The following is a 21890-nucleotide window of genomic DNA, read 5'->3' as shown; positions in this document are numbered from 1 at the left end:
AGTTCAACAAGGTGAAATGTAAACTCCTGAATCAGGGGAGGAATAATCCCAGCACCAATACAGGCTGGGGGCTGACTGGCTGGACATGAGCTCTTCAGAGAAGGACCTGGGGGTCTCCTGGTGGACAACAAGCAGACCACAAGCCAACAACACCTCACAGTGCTGCCTACATAATCCCCAGAGCACAATAACTGCCCTACCCAGCCTATCACAGCCATGCACCTTTTATTTTAGCAGATATAAAGCTTCATTCCACCACCTGCACTCCAGACACCTTATCCCCAAGCCCTCTGCCCCTCTCCTGCTTCCCATATTCTCCTGGCTGCTCTTAGGCGGGTTTCTGCCACTCTCATTTCTGTTTCCATACAGCTTCCTAGACACTGTTGTAGACTACTGGTCAGCCTGCTTTCCCTCATGATCATCCCACATGGCACCGTTACTCTTCCCATGGCCACCAGGGATACAAGGTCCTTCCTGGCCATCACCTTTAGTCCCACCCTGAACAAGAGAGGCCTCATTTTGCCTACAAATGTTCACGGGACCATGACAGCTTTTGTGCTGAGAGCAGCTTAAAACTTCTGTCCCTAACAGTGGACAGCAAACTTTTGATGCAAAAGGAGAAGGTCTACAAGTTTGAAAGCAGAAATTTAAAAAACACATGGAAATTCTTACAAAACTGTACTAGGAGATGTATGATATAGATAACAAGAATGGAAAAACATTCTGCAATAAAAAGAAGTATGATTGAAAATTAAAGGGAGGGTGGATTAGGCAACACTGACTGAAAAAACTTTCAGTCTTGGTTAATGTTTCTCCCTGTAGCAATACCAGTGGGTTACCAATTTCATCTTGTGCCGACTGGGATGGAAAATGTTTGAGCAAACGAAATGTCAGGACAAAGGGAAAAAAGGTGGGCACTTTTATCACCAGGACCCTTGGCCCTCCAACATAAGATCTAAACATTGTCTTTCATCAGCTCCGGTTTCAAACCCCATCACCTACAGTACCTATTATTTTTCTTCTGAGTAACAAGCCCATCATTTTTTATAATGGCTTAGCTCTTTTTTACCTTACCAGACAATGTTTGCTGTCCACCGCCTTCAGCTTCAGTTAAGTGTTCATATTATGTTATCAAATACTTTTTCCCTAATAGTGCATCCCATAAAATCTGTGAGAAGTGGGCAAATACTTCAGTAGCTATCCTGCAGTCCACTCTCCCCTACCATAGCCTACATTGCCATCAGCATCTAAGCAAGTCAGTTTTAAGCAGTATCTCAAATATGTCTATCAGTCTAGAAACCGCAGTATAAATTTACCCTTATGCATGGGCATAGATTACATAGAACAAATGAAAGCTTTCTTTCCTGAGGTAGGCGAATGTGGAATGCAAATGGTAAACCGTGAATTTCAGACAAACAAATGATTGCCTATCAAAACTCCTTTCCAAACTAGTCCTTAGAGTATTGCATACATGTAAAGGGGGAAAATCTGAAAGATCCAGACAATTGCCACAGGCATCTTTCATTCTAACAGTACTTCCCACTTGCAGATAGAAGCACAAGTCTGAAAAGAGGTAATAACAGCTAAATGGATATTAGTATCTGCCATTACCTGATCTATCTGCACAATTACAGCAGTTTTTGAATGCTAAATTTGCTTATCAAATCTGGCTTAAGAGCGTAAAAGAACCCCTTTTCAGGAACAACATATCACCTACATGTTGTTTGGAACTGATGGAACTTAGAGAAAAACCACATGGGTATAATGCCTAAAAGAGCTGAGAGAAGTAATTGCTTCCAGAGAGATTTCTTTCCCAAACCGAAACGAAGGGGGAATACAACAGGGAACTCCATTTCTGAAAAACAGACATTAGGAGGCCAAAGAACGCCACCAAGAATTAGATTTTTCTTCTCCTTTAACAATGCCAGAAACAAAAACGTTAAGACTAGAAACATCTCAAGACACACCACAGCTGTCAAATAAGAGTAAACAATCCCTGTCTCTGCTCTGACGAAGTCACAAGGATTCAGCCAAATAGAGTCATTTAGTCCTATAAATACTATAAATTTTTTAAGTCATGGGAGCTCTACCAATTTGCAGCAGACAAGGATGTGACCACCTCTGTATTGGCATACAGGCCTCTGAATACACCCCAGAAAAAAACGCCACCCTTTATTCAGCCAAAACCAGCCATTTCCTCCCCATCCAAAAATATCAAACAGAAAATCACAGAATGTGTAACTGATAAAGTAAGGTGTCCTACAGGCATAAACGGAATGTGAAATAAATTAACATAAAATAAGTCCAAGCAGAAATCTTCCATATCTACTGCTGATAACAGAAATGTTGTCTAAAAGCTTTTTCAGACGTGTCCTCATACCTGTAGCGTGGCTGGGTTTCTACAGATGGTGATTCTTTAGGAAGGAAACCTCAACCTTCTCAGAAATTGGTTTGAAACAGAAACAGATACTGTGAACTAAAAGGGGAGTCTCATTGCTATATTCTCATCTATTCCACAATTTTCGTATTGTTTAAGTAATTTAGTTATATTGCGAAACTACTTTGACATCATTGAGGATGGCAGAAGTACTTCTGATCACAAGCACTTCATTTAATTATTGCCAAAGAGAAAGAAGTCTACGAAATACAAACAGTTAGAAGTAATACACCTGCCTAGCAAAAAAAAAAAAAAAAAATTAAAAATATCCAGACAGGAAAAAAAGTCAGTGAAATAATATATACTATTAAAAAATATGCCATTGTAGGAAGTGTTCTGGTCCTCAAGATGGTAAGCATTTCGCTATTGAGATATCTTTACATTACTGTGAGGCTGCTATTTGCCATGTACTATGTCACTGTCAAAAAAAAGTCCAACATGCAAACTAGTATGTTAAAAACTTGTAGAGAGACAAACGCAATTCGCAGTTCTAAGGCATCATTCATCCATGCAAGGGAGTATGTCATAAAAAGCATAAAAACACTTACCTCTTCTTGCTTAGGAATGCTGAACTTGGCTATCTTTGACTTGGTCCTGGCCGTATCAGGCTTGTTAGAAGGCACTCCCCTATACGACTTGGTCGTCTCTGCTGGTAACTTCAGCTTTGGAGACTCATCAGGAGCCTGGTCTTGACCATCCATTGGCCTTACATAAGCCGTTGGTTTCTGCTGAACCAGACTGGGCTTCGAAGCAAGAGAGGGTGGGAAGTTTTGGACGCAGTGCCCGCCACCATGCTTTGCTGCCCTCTCTTGCGCTTGAGCTCCACCTTCCGAGCTACAATTGAGCTTTGACGGCTGCTGCACTCTGTTGACGTTGTCTCCTAGTGTGGCCCTCAGTGAGCTTTGCTGGGCAGTGTTGGAGGAGGAGGAGGAGGAGGTGGGACTCGATGCATAGCGTTTTAGTTTCTCCAGACTGGATTTTTGGTTCGCCAGTTTGAAGTCACCCTTGTGTGACTCCAGCAACCGGTGCCCATGCTTGCTCGGTCTCTGCTGTCCATCGGAAGCGGCGTTGTGCCCGGCCTTCTGCCAACCCATCGTGGCACTTTTGCTCTGCTGGGCTGACAGGGCTGCTGGTGTGGAAGAAGTAGTGCTGGAAACGGGAGGAGGAGGCGGCGGTCTCGAGTCTGCAATAAGATGTTCATCGGGCTTGGGGAGAGATGTCTGAGGAACCCCAGGTTTTGGAACCCCAACAAGGTGGCTCTGATTTGATCGGTCAGTTAACAAGTCTTTCATTTCATCATAGTTGCCCAGTGTATTCTGGATGCGATTCGAGAGCTCATCCCCCTTGTTAGTCTGCAAAACAGAAATCGAGTGTTCTGCAATAGTTAATGTAAGAAGAACGAAATTCCCTGCATGCTTCTGCTGAAATCCTTACTGAAGTAGCAGTGCCTTATTCAGCAGCGGCGTTGAGGGATGAAATCGAAAATCCTTATTGTCTCTGAAGACACTTGTCAACATCTTAAATCTACCCTGAACTGGAAAAGCTATAAAGGGCCTTAGAGTATATAAAAAAAGAAATCTATCACTGGTATCATGCTGTAGTTAAAGTATATTACCTGGAAACTAGAAAATTTATTATTGCAACTACACAGAATGGTTTGGATTAAATCTGACCATGATAAAACTTTTCCTATAGCCCAGTGCAAGCTTTCCTTCAGCCATGAATGAAAACACTGCATTCCCAATTTCCTTCTACGCCTGCCTGAGTTTTCACAGGGCATCTGGGAAGCCACACAACATGCAGTGTAAGCACTGAATGAACTCACCAGTCTAAGCCAACCCAATACTCTGAGGTGACCTGAAGATAGCTTGTGGGACAATGGGAAAGCTACAGATGATTATGTCCCTTCTTTGAAAATACTCTGACAGGATGCTCGCTCCAGGGCACCCTCCTCTTAAAAAAAAGAGGTGAACAGAACCCCCCAAATTCTTCACATGGATCAGTGCTTGCTGTGTGCAGCAGGGGGAACACAGCCACCCTCCCTTCCTCCCCTTTAAGATTAATCATGGTCTTTAAAATCATCCATTTACTTACTGACTGAAAAGGCAGAAGCTCCACAAAGAAATAAAACAAGCAAGTAAAACATGCTGGAAAAGATTGAAAACTCTTGCTTTAAAAAGCCACTGTAAGCAAAAGGGTGTATCATTAGTATTTATGCTGCAAAGATTTTTCTGAACCCTGCCAAGATTGAGGCGTGTGATGTTCTTTGCTTTACGTTTTCAGAGGAAGACAGTAATGAGCCAGTGGTGTTCCTTCTCTCTTCCAGGCATGGGGTCTGGATGGGAAAACTCCCACTGGCTTCAGAAGGCCAAGCTTTCATCTCAAGACTCTCTGTTTTAGAGGAAAACAGAAAGAAGGAGAAAGAAGGGAGTAAAGGGAGTGGAGAAGACCCCCTTAAAGTTATACAAAAGCTATAGCACCAACATCAGTTACTCCGTAAAATTGGTGGCATTTTTGTTTTTTAGCCTTCAAATAAAATTGAGTCACTCAAACAAAAACGTAAGGTCAGCTCCCCTAGTTCAGAATCTTTTTTGGGGGGTTTTCTATTAAAAACCCTGAATCCAAGCAAAAATGCCCTGTAAATGAGTGCAGTGATTGCCACAGTGGAAGCAGTCCTGTCTTGCTTGAAACTCGTTCCCTCAAATTTCAAGGACACTACCTTGCAACTAGGTAAAATACACTACAGCTAGTTTTCTGCTATGCATTTGTTACAATGCCAACAGAGTTGAATACATATCAATTATATATATTGAAGGGAAGTGGGAAGGGAAAAACTCAAAAGTATTGTATCCAAAATGTTGCTTTGCAAATGTGGAATAAGATAGCTCAGCCACTACCGCCTGATCTTCTGTCTGCATATGCAGCTGTGGTTGTCACAAGGACAATAACCTGCTATGAAAAGAAATACGAAGCATTAATTCACAGACAGCAAGTGGCTTAAAAAAAGGGTGTTCCTTTGCTTCACAGGAATCACACTGATGCCCTAAAGAAGAGGAAACTACTAATGAGGCTTCAAAAGTGGGAAGAATCACATACATCTGAAAAGAAAGAAGGTTGGAAATACACTCGTGTTTCCTGGGGTCAATGAAATGGCTTCTACACTTGGGCAGCACCTTGACCAGCAGAATCACTTTCTGGAAGTCACAGAAGATTTTCCTTTTACCCAGTGGATCTTTTCTATGCTTCAGTGGATCCTCCACCTCATGCAGATACCTCATAGAGAGACGTGTTTCCAGCTTCCCTGTAGGGAGGGAGAGCTGCCCTCGGGCCTGCACCCAGCCTGATTCACCCAGCCTGTGTGGGAGCATGGCAACAAGGACCACTAAATGGAACAGGGCTCCTGACATTCAGAAGTCTCCTACAGCACAGACAGCTTGTGGGACAGCTCTCCAACCGGCTACCTCTAGCTTCATGAACGTAAGAGAATTTATGTGCAAGCTTTGCCCATGGAAAGTCCAACCTCCCTAACAGAAGGTCCATTCTCTCTGATGGATGCTATTTGGATGGGAAGTAAATAAAACCCAGATTTCAGATTATCTGTAGACTATCGCTAGCCCAGAGAAGTCAGCAGATCATCTTCTATATGGATGCAATGTGAAGGCCACACAGAGACACCTCGTCTTGAGAGATCCCAGATAACCACAAGAATAACTGCAGCAAACTAATCTAATGTCTGTACCACAGCACACACTGGCAACTGGTCGGTGTTATTTATTTCTTCTGGATACACTGGGGACAACTTGAGGTGAGAAGATTCTGTATTAAGCTGATCTCATCCAGAAGAGTTCATCTACATCCTTTTGGGAACAAGACGGAATCTGAGGCAACTTGTTACGAGCTTTAAATGTAACAGTTTGTCCTATTATTTGTTCTGAAATATTTCTGGCCTTATTTAATCATTCACATAGGGAAAACATGATCACAAAATGAGTAAGTAGGAAAAGCATTCTGCAAACATTCTAACTCACAGTGCACTGATACTCTTCTGCAATGCCAGATGTATCCATGCATTTGAAGACTGCAAGATTCAACTCTCCTAAAAACAAAGCTGATGCTCGCATGGAAGGTCATTGCAATTTTTTTCTTCATTAAAAATACTGATATGGGTAATGAGGTATGGTATTCTGTCCAGGAAATAGCCAGAATGAAACTCCTACTTTTTGCCCCCCTGTAAAAGATATTTTAAGTAAAAGATACTGGATTTCCCGTAATCCTTCATAAAGGGTTGCTATGGATACTTTGAACAGGGTAAGGGGCAACCCGAAGAGTCAGGATTTTTCAGAAAATCTGATGTTACAGGAGTAGTGATACATGTCAAGGTGAGAGAGGACATAAGATTTAAGAGATTTCCAATCTGCCTTTGATTTTCAGATATGGCCTTCTGAATGGCAAATCCTTTGGCTTTAGCTCATGTTTCTCAAGGTGTGCAGAGGAATACTGAATTTAATCAGAGCTTGCAGTGAATGTCTGCTGTAACTTCATTCCCCTCTGGAAATACCTAAAACTTGAACATGATCTTTAAAGACAGGAAGAGTAGGTTTCAGTTTTGCTTTCACAGAAAGGTGTCCTCTTTTGCAGTCAGCCTCTCCCCATTATAAGATCAAAAGCCGAAGCCATAGCTCTGCACCCTCACACCGAAGGCTCACAAATGCTTGGGTGAGTTCAGCCAGACCAATGGTCCATTGCCAGAGTAGACATGACATTCAGAGTATCCCACTACTGAAGTTTTGGTGTCCAGTGCTGTCAGAATGACTGGTTGTCCCAAGCAGCTGTGACTGCCTTGCCAACAGAGCTGTGGGTGAGTTATATTGCTGTCCTGGGCTTCGCCTTTCCCCATGTTTCCTCGACAAAGTCAGCTTCTTTACACGCTTGCCCAAAACAGGGACACAGTGTTTAAGGATAAGAAGCTTGGATGGAGCCATTATTCTGGTCTCCCCATAGGATGCCCACTCAGTATCCTCTCTGCTTCTAGAGCAGCAACGATTTTTCACCCACTCCTATTAAAGTTAATGGAATTGTACTGTGGTCGCATAGAGGTGCATTCAGACATCGTAACTCAGAAACTGCTGGTGTGTCCACGATACTTGATGTCTGTGCCATGACAGTCAGTATGTTGGCACGCACATAATAATCAACATGCACAAAACATTTCAACCATAACACTTTTATGAGTGATTTGAGCTTCAGTATTACCAACTTTAGGTACCACAGACAAAATGGTATCAGGGACCCAGAAAAAAAACAGGGCCTTTTTGTGAGGGGTCTATTTGATTGGACCTACCAAATGGAAAATTAGTAAGTCCCCATTGCAGCAGAGCCCTCACGAAATGCCAAGACACAGCTGACTTAAGCTTTTCAGGCTTTTTTTCCATGGATTAGCCCTTGATTGGTCTCATAGTAGACTTTTTCAAGCAGAGCCTTGAGGAGTTCAAGACATTTCCCATGGTTTCTAAATGCCTTTGTAATGAATCTGAAATTCAGGCAGCTGGAGGTCAGCTTCAAGACAGAAAGAGCTGTCTTCTATCAAGGGACATGGTTTGTAAGTGGTAGATATTTCTTTTGTTAGACACTAGAAACAAACAACAATCTGGAAGAACAGCAAGCTAAAAGCTGACTATGGAGCACAGGCAGAAACAAGCAGGCATGGAAGTCAGGTGCAGAAGTCAAGTGCCAGGTCCCAAATAGGACTCCTGGAAGGAGGCACTAATGCATTCAAGGCATCAAGAACCAGTGATGCCGTGTGGAGGGAAAGGCTTCACAACACGGCGGCTGTAACAGTAATTTGGGCATTACTGGAAGGGCACAGCAGACGATACATGATGACGCTTTGATGCATGCAGGCAAACTTAATGGGTTAGCTGGAGGAGAGGAGCAGCCCCTGTGGGATACCGGTCTCTGGTCTTGTTCAGAAGGGCTTGGTTTGCAGGCTTCTGGAGGCAACAGTTAAGTGCAGAAGATCCTGCTTGACCCTTCTAACAGAGCGTGGGGAGAGACAGTTGTGCATCATCACACTACTGTTACTATGAAGCATGAAACAGAGAGTTGGGACTCATAAGTTACTTCTGCCTTTGGTGAGGGTAAAACATGTCTAGGAGACAAATTTTGTTGGTAATGCTTAGGGGGGGGCGGGGGAAAAAAAGCAAACACCAAGATATTTCATTGCATTAACCTTGGCCAGAGCACAATGTTTACTGTATTGCTTGACCTTCACTCACAATTCTAACACAATTGTTTTCTTCTGCTTGCAAAACAGGGCACCGTCACCTTCAACTTCTAGTTTTACTCCCATCTCTAATATTGATAGGATATCTCTAGTGTATTTAATTCTCATGTGCTGCTGAAAATTATAAGAAGCTTTTATATATATATAAATATGTATATATATAAAATCTAATTCTCAGTGAACCATAAATGTTCTCTGTGAATTTCGTGAGGCTAGCACTTGTGGGAGGGTGCTGAAATCTGGACAATGCCTTCTGCAGGCTGCATTTTTGTACTGTGGAATAAATAAATAAATAAAGAGCCACCCAGCTGGGAAGCATCTACCTTGTACGGTTCACTGAAGAGGGAGTAACTCGTGTTAAACGCGCCATCCTCCTGCTGGGCCTCCTGATTTCTCCTTTCCCATTCTTTCCTTCGCAGCACGTTTCTATCCGGCTCGTAGACACTGCAGCAAGAAAGAGGAATAGCTTTTTAAGAGTTAAAAATTAGCGGGCAACATATAAACCAGTGTGAATTTAAAAGTGAAGAACTGTGGTTTGCAGACAGATGGCAAAAATAAGCAAGAACATGAATCAGGCGAATGCCAGTCCAAGCAGGCTGGGGAGGTTCAGGTCTCTGGGAATGCTGGTGCTTTCTTCACACAGAGAATAGATAATTAAATTCTTACAGAAGAATAAAAAAGAAATCACAGGGCAGGATCTAGTCTGTGCAGAACTTCTCTGCTTGAAATGTGACAAAGGAAATATCTAAGCAACTTTGACAAAGACTGAATGTACTCTTAAGGCAGATGGTAATTACAGCTATGAGTAAATAGAAATTATGAACATATTTCCACTTATGACATATCCTCTGAGTGTTGTATGAGAATGCTCCTTTTTTCACATGGATGTGTTTCTGTAGTGATTCTTCCATTAACTAGCTCCCTAAAGAGCTGTTAAAACTACATGCTGTAGTGGTTTCCACAGTTAGGCTGCTTCTTCTGATCTCTGTTAATCAGCCAAGTCGTGAAACTACTACTGAAACAATTCCTCTTTCTGATGGATTTGACACTATCACAACTTCAGAGCATGAATAAATGAATACTGGCACGATAGTGTCTTTATGGCTGGTAGAGCGTAGCTGGAGAGAGCATAAAATTACTGCATTACACAACAGTATTATTTTTTAGAAATTAACTAGTCTGGCTCCAATATAAACAACCAGAATAAAAAAAAAATCTTTCTTTTTTTCAGAATTCTATTTTTATGCATGACAACCTAAACCAGAGAATCCTCTCCCTGAATTTCCCCGACAACAACACAGGTTTGCACATTCCAGTCTGTTATGTTTTATTTTCCTCACAAAGGAAATCAACGTGTCTAATAAGGTTTATGTGTTATTTCAGGACAATGTGACGAGTACGCTGATTGCCTATTTTGCTTAGCTCAGCTAATGCCTTTCTTCTGGCACTGTAAATCTGTAAAGTAGAAATATATATTAATGTCATGTAAGTGTACCATGTGTTAATAAGCAAAAGGTTGTCTTGCTAACCAGCTTCCCAGTTAGCAAAGCATATGCTGCATCGGCTACGCACGTGACGTTACCTAGCACGCCCCAGGCAAGGCAGTAAAAAGGCCAACAACTATCTGATCTAATTCAAGACCTAAGAGAGCTAAAAATACATAGGATATGTTAGACGCTATTTAGTATTTAAAAACAATGCCTTAGCAGCCACCAAACAGACACAAACTCTCATGTTTACCTGTTAATGCTGCTACCGCGAACCGGGCTGCAGAGTACCCTTCTGATGGGTCCGAGGGCATCTGAGGGCAGATGCCAAACACCGAGCAGGGCCCTCAAACACGGGGGTTTATTGTGAACACAGAGTTTCAGTGCAGCAGGTTGGAGACAGCTTCCATTCCCCAGTCTGTTTATTCCACGTACAGGTGGTTGAGTTCTTTCGGTTTTTATCCTGTATTTTTCATGAGCAATGCATGTTATTCACACCGACACCCTCTTTTGAAAAGCAGCGTAATGAGGAGGCCATCATAGGGATGGAGTTTTGGGCATGGAAAATGCCTTCCTCCAGGAAGAAGGGGGCAGCGAAGGCCTCCCCATGGGGTCCCTGTGAGCAGAGATCACCAGCTGCACACGTTGCCGAGGCCAGGGGGCAGAGAAATTGTCATTTACTGCTATGCGAGCAATGGTCCTCAGTTACTACATCACGCTATCTGAGCATGCTCCCATCAGTTAAGTCAGGGTAACAACAACCTCTGTGTCTATAGCAGACTTTCTGCCACCCTGAATAACCATTGTTGGGTGGAGTTTTGCTGCAGTTGCAGGGATCTGCGGCTTCATCCTCAGACACATTTCCTCATCCAGAACCTCTTGACTTCTTGAGACACTTTGCATTTGGACTCTAGCCTGCAGTCAGAGATGGGCAGCTCCTCTGAGATTAATTATAATACTGATTTCTGTCTGGTTTCTAGGAAGTAAAAAAATGCAACATTCTTCATTACACCTCATACAAACTTAAAAATGCACCAGTGTGATACCTGTAAAGTGGAGGGACTTTTTTATGCCTTTATTTGACGGAGGCGTGTAAGTCTCAAATACCCCTTTTCGTGATGGAGACCCATTCGATGAAGACATACAGAACTCTGAACCCCCTTCCCGAATGAGAAGTTCACTGTTGGCAATGCACTTCCTGACATCAGCTGGGAAGACCACACAGCTAGGCAGGCGCAATCCAGGAGGTTCCTACAGAGCATCGATGATAACTTTCTGATGCAAGTGGTGAAGGAACCAACAAGGAAAGGTGCTCTGCTGGACCTTGTGTTAACAAACAAGGAGGGACTGGTGGAGGATGTGAAGGTCGGAGGTAGACTCGGCTGCAGTGACCATGAAATGGTCGAGTTCAGGATCCTGCGTGGAGGAAGCAGGGTGATAAGCAGGATCAAAACCTTGGAACTCAGGAGGGCTAACTTTGGCCTCTTCAAGGAGCTACTGGGAGGAATCCCGTGGGCCAGGGCTCTCGAAGGCAGGGGGATCCAAGAGTGCTGGTCACTTTTTAAATGTCACTTCCTCCATGCTCAGGCGCGGTGCATCCCCCTGAGAAAGAAATCGAACAAAGGAGGCAGGAGACCTGCATGGTTGAACAAGGAGCTTCTAGCAGAGATCAGGCAGAAGAGAAAGGTCCATGGAATGTGGAAGGAGGGACAGGCCACTTGGGAAGAATACAGGAATGTGGTCAGAGCATGCAGGGATGCGACGAGGAAGGCCAAGGCCCACCTGGAATTGAAGCTGGCGAGGGACGTCAAAAACAAGAAGGGCTTCTTCAACTACATCAACAGCAAAAGGAAGGCTAGGGACAACGTGGGGCCGCTGCTGAATGAGGCGGGTGTCCTGGTGACGGAGGATTCGGAGAAGGCAGAGCTAATGAATGCCTTCTTTGCTTCAGTCTTCGGTGGTAAGACTGGCCCTCAGGAATCTCAGGCCCTGGAGGTAAGAGAAGAAGCCTACAGAGAGGACGACTTTCCCTTGGTCAAGGAGGACTGTGTGAGGGATCGCTTAAGCGATCTGGACGTCCACAAATCCATGGGCCCCAATGGAATGCACCCACGAGTGCTGAGAGAGCTGGCGGATGTCATTGCTGAGCCACTCTCCAGCATCTTTGAGAGGTCCTGGAGGACAGGAGAGGTGCCCGAGGACTGGAGAAAAGCCAGTGTCACTCCAGTCTTCAAAAAGGGCAAGAAGGAGGACCCAGGGAACTACAGGCCGGTCAGCCTCACCTCCATCCTGGGAAAGGTGATGGAGCAGCTTATCCTGGAGGTCATCAACAAGCAAGTGGAAGAAAAGAAGGTTATCAGGAGTAGTCAGCATGGATTCACCAACGGGAAATCATGCCTGACCAATCTGATAGCTTTCTACGATGACATGACTGGCTGGGTAGATGAAGGGAGAGCCGTAGATGTTGTCTACCTAGACTTCAGCAAGGCTTTCGACACAGTCTCCCATGATATCCTCCTAGGAAAGCTGAGGAAGTATGGGCTGGATGAGTGGTCGGTGGGGTGGATTGAGAACTGGCTGAATGGCAGAACTCAGAGGGTTGTCATCAGCGGCGCTGAGTCTAGTTGGAGGCCGGCAACTAGTGGTGTCCCCCAGGGGTCAGTACTGGGCCCAGCCTTGTTCAACTTCTTCATCAACGACCTGGATGAAGAGACAGAGTGTACCCTCAGCAAGTTTGCTGATGACACCAAACTGGGAGGTGTGGTGGATACACCAGAAGGCTGTGCTGCCATTCAGCGTGACCTCAACAGGCTGGAAAGTTGGGCAGAGAGGAACCTGATGAGGTTCAACAAAGGCAAATGCAGGGTCCTGCACATGGGGAGGAACAACCCCATGCACCAGTACAGGCTTGGGGCGGACCTGCTGGAGAGCAGCTCTGCGGAGAGGACCTGGGTGTCCTAGTGGATGACAGGTTAACCATGAGCCAGCAGTGTGCCCTGGCTGCCAAGAAGGCCAATGGGATCCTGGGATGCATCAAGAGGAGTGTGGCCAGCAGGACGAGGCAGGTTCTCCTTCCCCTCTACACTGCCCTAGTGAGGCCTCATCTGGAGTACTCTGTCCAGTTCTGGGCTCCCCACTTCAAGAAAGATGAGGAGCTACTGGAGAGGGTCCAGCGGAGGGCTACGAGGATGGTGAGGGGACTGGAACATCTCTCCTACGAGGAAAGGCTGAGGGAGCTGGGCTTGTTCAGCCTGAAGAAGAGAAGGCTGAGAGGGGACCTCATAAATTCTTCTAAATATCTGAAGGGTGGGTGTCAGGAGGATGGGGCCAAGCTCTTTTCAGTGGTGTCCAGTGACAGGACAAGGGGCAATGGGCACAAACTGAGGCACAGGAAGTTCCGTCTGAACACGAGGAAGAACTTCTTCCCTCTGAGGGTGACGGAGCCCTGGAACAGGCTGCCCAGGGAGGTTGTGGAGTCTCCTTCTCTGGAGATATTCAAGACCCGCCTGGACAAGGTCCTCTACAACCTACTGTACGTGACCCTGCTTCAGCAGGAGGGTTGGACTAGATGACCCACAAAGGTCCCTTCCAACCCCTACCATTCTGTGATTCTGTGATTCTGTAATGCACAACCTGCGATAATTCAGAATGATTATGCAAATAGCAAAACGGTGTACACCATGCCTAATAATCCATCTATAAGCAGTAAGTTAGAAAGAGCAACAACTTGAGAGCTATACACCTTTGGCAATACCAGATGGCAAAATCTCTAGCATTTCTGAGGCTGCTCCTTATTTGCATGAACATTGCAACAATCACATGTCTTTGACAGTATGTCACCAAATGTATTTATTTATTTTGGTTCGAGAAGAATGCTGCCAACTGCTATAATTGTCTTTATTGCAAACACTTCAGTTAATAGAAAATGATTCTTTTTAATAGTTTTCTTCCTCCTTTCATTTTTTTCAATTTGTAATTTTAAACAATCCCAAACGTACATGTACCTTCTTAATCATTTACACTGTGTTTCTTTGCCATAGCTAAGCTGTGAAGAACAATTTCATAGAAATCTCAAGATTTTTTCCCCATTGGGGCATGTTTGCACTTGTGTGTGATGTACGTATATAAACATTTTATATGATGCTCACACATCAGTTTATTGACGAACAGTTTTGTTAGTATGGGCCAAAATGCTGAAGCAGTTTTGTAACATTTGGAAATCAAAGAACATGCAACCATTTATGTCTCAAAAGTCAGTGTCATTTATATTTGGTTTATATAGGTCAAATTCCAAAAGGATAAATTTAAGTAATTTTTAAATGCTATATTGTTATTTTTAAAATGCTGCAGCTGTTTCAAATTCATGCTTAAAGGACGTGAACTGAAGCATGAGTAACAAGTCATATACTCACCAAAGTTAAATATGAATAAATGTTGTATTACAAAAGTTACACCATCTCTAATTTAGCACACTGCTTTAAAAACACACTTTTGATTTCTCTCAGCCCTAAGATCTGCCAAGAGACATAGTGGACGTGCCAATTAATTACGTCCAAATACCAGTGCCTCAGGCTCAAAGCACACCATCACCACCACACAGTCACAGCAGCTCTACCTTCTCTGCTTCTTCTAGGATGCTTTGAATAATTTCCCTCTCAAATTCTTTTACAGATCAGAATACCAACAGACCGCCAGACTTCTCACAGTAGGCGTGTTTAATAAATTTTGATCTGTTGTCATGACTTTCAGATTATTACCTTGATGGCTACCTGCTCTTTGGCCGTGCGGTAGGTGAGGATGACTCCCTGTGAGACCAACGTGAAGAGGAGAGTCCAGGCATGCTGGTGCCTGAGAGGAGGGCGGCTGTGGCACCAGCCTCCCCTCAGTACTGACAGAAATGCTCATAGCTTTCTTCATGCTACTCCTGACATCAGAAGAACCATTTCCTTTAGTCCTTAATTAGAAATAGACATAGACGGCTCAGGGGACAGCCTGGGAGCAGAGCAATAACCTTACCTGAAAAACCTGGGACTGGATTTAATCTCCTACAAAGTCCAAAGAGTTATGTAGTCTCAGGCTAGGCTGAAAGCAATCATATAAAAAGCCTAAAGTTTTAAGTGTTGAAGAGTCTCCTTTTCTTTCTTATTTTTTTTTTAAAGCACACTATTTCCGACTCAATTTACCTCCCTCAGACATCACTGCTTGAAACAACTCAAATAAAAAGGTCTAATCTCCATGATGAACTGGATGGAGATGACGAACCAACATATTCTCTGGTCACAGAATCACAGAATCACAGAATCACAGAATAGTAGGGGTTGGAAGGGACCTCTGTGGGTCATCTAGTCCAACCCCCCCGCCGAAGCAGGGTCACCTACAGCAGGCTGCACAGGACCTTGTCCAGGCGGGTCTTGAATATCTCCAGAGAAGGAGACTCCACAACCTCCCTGGGCAGCCTGTTCCAGTGCTCCGTCACCCTCAGAGAGAAGAAGTTCCTCCTCATGTTCAGACGGAACTTCCTGTGCCTCAGTTTGTGCCCATTACCCCTTGTCCTGTCACTGGGCACCACTGAAAAGAGCTTGGCCCCATCCTCCTGACACCCACCCTTCAGATATTTGTAGGCATTTATAAGGTCCCCTCGCAGCCTTCTCTTCTTCAGGCTGAACTGGTCCTTCAGTTTTAGGGAGCTCCCAGCTTCTGCAATGAGAGGAAGATGTCCTTTTCCACAAACTAAAGCACTGCACCTTCACTGAGGAATAACATGCCTTCACAGACATGTGGTGTGCATTAATGATGCTGCTTGACCTTTTCAGAAACCACAACATTGCCACATCGCTAAGGGGAGATTCAGGAAGGATACCATTACTTTGCTACGAGATCACCAGCCTCGTACCAGCTGGCATCTTTGAGGCCGTAAAAGACACGGGTAGGTAAACTGAGGGTGAGATCGCTGGTGCTCCCCTTGCCTCCCATCAGTTTATTTTCTGGCAAAGGAAGGGGGCAGTGACTCAGGCTGTCCCACCGGCACAACAGCGGAAGGCATCACCATGCGTATACACAACCGCTGAGCTCATTACAGTTTGCAGTCACCTGCAATCTTGCTTCTGCCTTTCCAGACCTTCCAATATCATTTTCCAGTCCAAAGATTTAGCTCATTATTCTCGGAATTGTGAGGGCTTGGCAACACACCCCTCCCACACCCTCCCCTCTTCCTTCTACCTCCCCACTCACATACATATTGTGCTACAGATTTAGCAGGAGTAGCTTGTTTATTTGCAGTTCATGTTTTTGACCCAGGAGGCTGATCTCCTTCACCCCAGCAGCTACCTGTGCTGTGGCACTTGGCACAGAACTTTCGGAACCTGAAGTCTAGACATATCAATAACAAAAGCAGAGCTGATGCCTCACGCTAACGTGCGACAATTTCTTAAATTGGCAAAAACATGGTTCCCGTGGGCTCCTGGCAGGCCTTTGCTAGGGAAGACCTAGATCCCATTTGCAAGGGCTGAGCTTCTCTCCCAGATTTTGTCGACTTCCTCCCTTGCGCCCCAACTGACCCTTCTTCTTCCATCATCAGGTTAAGAGCCTCCATACAAAACGCCGTCAGACCGCAACACCCACTCCCAGCATCACGGCAATGATACCGTCCCCAAGACGCCAGGCAGAGTCCTTGAATATGCCCTGGGAGTGTGCAGACATGATCATGTTCTAAACAAGCAAACAAACAAACAAAAAACCCTCAGAACGGAACATACACCATAACTGACTAAAAGATACATGCGCTTCAAGAATAAAACTAGACCTGTGAACAAGTTTTCTGTGAGGACACATCTATCTTCAAAACGAAATTTTAGCAGGCGGTCATTTCTGAACGAACAAAGTTGGAACTGCTTCAAAACCATGAAAAACAGGCAATATGTCAAGAAAATAAATTTTAAAATGGTTTACTGATTATTCTCAACATTTCCCCACAAATTGTAATCTGGCACACAAGTCAATATGCTAAATTTCAGGCTGAAGTGAGGACAATTCCTTCAATATTTCGTAGTCTAATTCTCCCCTGAATTATCACATATATGCCAAAGTAGCTAAACAGAGTAACTCCAGGGAAAAATTTATACAACACAATAAAGAAACAATCCAACCTTGATGCAGGACAGTGATTATGAAACTGAATTCAGAATGGAAATTGGATTCTGAATTTAAAAGTGCCATCATTCCTGTATCTCTGCAATATTTTAAAACACAAAAGGGCTAACCAGCCTGAGACCTTGTAAAGGCAATAACCCCAAACATTTTTAGAAAACAGTCTTAATTCTGACAATTTAGTCACAACAATTCAGGTTATTTTTCTGCTGAATTGCTGTGCTTAACTTGGAAGTGCTATGATTTAATGCCTGTGTTCCATTTTATTGTTCATGTCCACGCTTTTCACTGGCCAGTTTCTTGGTACCAGTTTCACTTTCAGCTAAGTATAAATGATGCCTGTTTGGGAACTAATTGCTAATGGGTTATGGGGAGCTTTTAGAGATGGCAACCTCACATGTTTGAGCATTAAATGTGTTCCCTAATGACATGTGAACTATCGGTTCGATTATAACTAAGGGGCTGCCTTTGATGAACAAGTGGCATAATCAATAAAATACCTTCCTAGGTTGCAACTGACTTTTTCAGACTTCTTATCTAGCTTAAACAGCAGAAGTTAATTTGAGGGTTTTTACAGTATTTTTTCCCATTTACAAACAGAAATGCCGTGGGGTAAAGCAATTACTCTGATTTACTGTTTTCACTTTGATTGAACATAAAGATGTAGCAGGGTCTCAAAAAAGCAGTAACTTAACAAACTGTGCTCCTATCCACAGACAGATAAAGTACCTACTTTGCTGTTTCAAAGAGTTTACCTCCAGGCAGCAGCACAGAGCAAACATCAATCAATGACATGTGTCTAAGATGAGATTGATGTTTACTCTCACAGCTTTTCATCTTACATCCAATAAATTATTTTTCCTTCACCAAAATGCCTGGTTAAATTTCATTTTTCACTTTGCAGTATCAGTTTTAAAACTTTAGCTTCCAGCAATTTTAAAGCTAGGATTCATTGATGCTTCAGCTTTTACAGCCTGTTTATGATTTGTATTAACCATGAAACACTACCGTCCAAACACGAATATGATCGGGGGAGCTGAGCTGGGCCGGCCGCTCGCGCGGTGACAGGTGCAGGCTGGAAGGTGCGAGATCGTTTTAATTATCTGCCTGGAAATTCCGAGTCCGAAACAGGGAGCTATATTTTCAGGGGCAGATATATCGCATCCACCAAACGAATGCATATATTCATATCATATCTGCAAAATCAGCACCTAAGTGTTCAAGGCAGGTCTTCGGAGGGCTCACGCTGGGCACCTGGAAGGAACCAAGGAAAGACTCACTGTAGGTGCAGTTATTAACTCACAGGCACTGACACCTGACATTCACAGAATGTGAGTGCTTTGCATGCAACCTGACTAAATTTTAAACATGGATTGAAATATTGAGAAAACCTAGGGCAGCAGTTGAGACTGGGATCTAGGTTGTTGAGTCAGAGCAGTAAACATCACAACAGAGGAACATCAAAAAACATGCAATTTAGTTCAGCATCTGCTTGTACAAGAGCACCTCTTCCAGCTGCAGACAAAATAATGCAGATTTTCTTCCCTCTGTGAAGTTTTGCCCAATGAGAGAAACTGACACATAATTCCAATTCCATTTTTGTTTTAGTTTCAGGAAAAATAACTTCATCACAGTATAAAAATCTATCAGTCCATACCTACAGTATACAAAGATATCCAAAAATTCACCAGGGTAATTCTACACTCAATGCCTTACTATTTTCTTTTTGCTATTAAGTGCTGGTGCTCTCTTCTTATAACATTAAAAAAGCTAGCAAAAAATACCTAAGATAGATAAAGACCTAATAACGACACTAAGCCAAGCTTGAATCAGAACATTACTATTACTATTAATTTTGCACTGGTCTAACAATATGGTGTTTGAAAGTATATTCACAAGTTACAAATTCAGCACTATTACTAATCTTACACCTGGAACGGGTGTTTCTTTTTCTCCACCATCCAAAATCATATTTAAAACCTCCAGAAACTGCATGGAGATCTTAGCTGTCAATAGTCAGATACTGTAGATGCAATAAAGTATTCCTTTTTGTATCCTCATCCATATTTTCCAGCCAGAGGGAACAAAAAGACCAAGACTGAAGAGCACACACCAGACAAAGCAGAGTGAAGCCCCTTCATTTGAGTTTGTTAATGTTACTTTTACGTTGTAATACAAAAATACAACAGCTGAGGTGATCAGTAAGGCGTCTTTTTTTCTGCCTAACCTAACACTGCTGAATTCCCTGGGCTGCGACACAAGGCCTTACCTAACTTTGTGATGCCTATATCTGATCCAGTTTCTTCTTACATCGCTTCCCTGCCAGAGATGTCAGACACAACGCCCCGCTTGTCTGTTTTTCTCCACAATGATTTCTGCTTTCCATGGCATCCTTATGCATAGGAAGCTGTTCCAGCTATCATCTGCCAAGCCTGTGTGGTTTCTTTCCTTCAAATGTCTTCTTTAGGCTACTTACAGTCATAATTAGTCAAAAATTATAGCGGTATTTTTGATCAGTCATCCGGCTTATCTCTGTAGAGGATGTGGACACACAGGTCAATTATTCATATAGTCATGGTGCGTATCCTGAAGAGTTTACAGACTGAATCTTGCAATAAACTGAATTTACTCCTATCACTGCGTGATCTCTAGGGATGTTCCAAACATTTCAAATGTAATAAAAAAACCCCTGGCCTTTTAAAATCTATTTGACATTTTGCAGCAAGTGTTTAATACTTCATTCAAAATTTTTGTTGAGCTTCTTATTGACATGTTTGCTGAAAACTGGATTTCAGTCAATAGAGATCTTCAGTGCTAGTTTCAGTAGTAAAAAAAATGAAAACAAGCGTCTTCAGAAATGTGAAAAATTACATTTTGCATCTGCGATCTTCTTGAAAAAAAAAGTCTTTTTCAGAAAAAAACACCTTCTTGCTCCCACTTTTCTCTAGCAATTTAAATATAGCCTATTCTTTCCATGAGGCTCTGAACAGTGATCCATCTACCCGCTGCTAATTGCAGGACTGAGAAGCACACCGAGGTGTACTTCACACAGCACACAGAAATTGAAAGCTCTATAACTGGTAGAAAAATGTTATCACGCAATTCACCCTGGTGCAGCTTGACTTAAAGCAGCAAAAGCAAAGACTCTAATGAATCATTAAGGCCAGACCTAAGAGCACTTTGCCACTACAGAGATTAACAGCAGTGCCTATTAGAAAACATTCCTGGCACAGCAGCAAAAGGAGCAAAACTTTACAGACTTCCATGGATGACAAAGATCAGTAGTTTTAGTTTGTTAAATGCTTTTGGCACTGCTAAGAACCCCTATGAAACATAAGCAAAAGACACACAGAAATTCACTACCTAAATGTAAGTAAAGGTTGGGAAAACTCTTGCCTATATTTACATTCTGTGCACTTCATTTTAGATCGACTTTCAAACTTCTCTGATGTCCGGAAGGCATCAAAATACAGCACTGAAGTACAGGACACCGGATTGCAGCTTTATGTCATATTGTACTTTCACAGAAAGCCAAAGTACAGTATTTCATTATGAATGTGTCAGCTGTTAGTAACCATCAAATCTATGACTCATGAAAACGTCTATACATGTTTTATTAACAAAGCAACATTTCCAATTTACTTTTACTATAATGGATAATGACTGAAGGTTCATCAGGGTTAATCAAGAAAATGATGTAAATTTTATATTGTATTATGTTTCACTTGGCTTAAAATGGACCTTGGGCAACAATCTTTTTTATGTGTTTAATCATGATTTACAGCATTATGGAAACCACACAACAGCCTCAGTGTGAAAAAAAATTATGAACAAGTCAGTGCATAAGTCATCTGATTTTTATGTATTCACAGAAAATCACTTCTTGGGATCTTCAGTGGACAGTCACTGAGTTCGGTTTCTATAGAAATAGAACCGATATGTTTTGAGACGCCTTGCTTTAATTTATCTTTCATATTTTATAGATAGATGGAGACCTTATTATAGCATTTTATATATTAAAGAGGAGCTATCATTACATACAGTTAAGGCTGAACTGAGTTTTAAACAGATGTATGTTAGCATGTCTACATGATAAAAATAAATTTGGATGATGTTAATAACTGCACACGCAGATAAAACAACAACCAAAGGAGTTAAACCCTATGCCAGCTGTACAGATACAAAAAGAATCAACCATTGTAAATGCCCAAACAATAACTCCACTAAAACCTGTGCTTTTGTTTATATGAACACCTGAAATATAGCTCACTAGACAAAGAAATTGTGATTGTTTTCAGCAACAGTTTGTAACAGAGTCTGTAAGCATAAAATCTTACTATGGGGAATTATGAAGTTCCATCTGCATACTGCTCAACTGAGGTAGAAACTAGAAAATGGAACGAGAGTTAGAGATAGGTGTGTCTATATATATATATATATATATAAAAATAAATAAACCTAAACCTAAAGCACAATCTAAACGTATCTGTCCACCTAGTCCCTATATAGATAGCTTGCTTTCACAGAAAAATAAGGA

At 42.8% G+C, this 21890-nt stretch overlaps 1 protein-coding gene across 3 annotated transcripts in view; it reads right to left on the bottom strand.

Annotated features, from left to right (window-relative positions):
- The window catches only part of AFF3 (ALF transcription elongation factor 3), a 341137-nt gene that overhangs the window by 280358 nt on the left and 38889 nt on the right, over positions 1 to 21890 (bottom strand). For all 3 annotated transcript variants that reach the window (XM_075426755.1, XM_075426765.1, XM_075426776.1), the window contains exons 2-3: positions 9044 to 9164; positions 2986 to 3789 (exon numbers count right to left, since the gene is read on the bottom strand). In XM_075426755.1, the coding sequence (XP_075282870.1) occupies positions 2986 to 3789; positions 9044 to 9164 (925 nt within the window). The remainder of the gene's footprint in view (positions 1 to 2985; positions 3790 to 9043; positions 9165 to 21890) is intronic.

Source organism: Opisthocomus hoazin, chromosome 1 (genome assembly GCF_030867145.1).
Source record: "Opisthocomus hoazin isolate bOpiHoa1 chromosome 1, bOpiHoa1.hap1, whole genome shotgun sequence".
Classification (NCBI taxonomy): domain Eukaryota; kingdom Metazoa; phylum Chordata; class Aves; order Opisthocomiformes; family Opisthocomidae; genus Opisthocomus; species Opisthocomus hoazin.
This window is presented reverse-complemented; position numbering and strand designations above follow the sequence as displayed.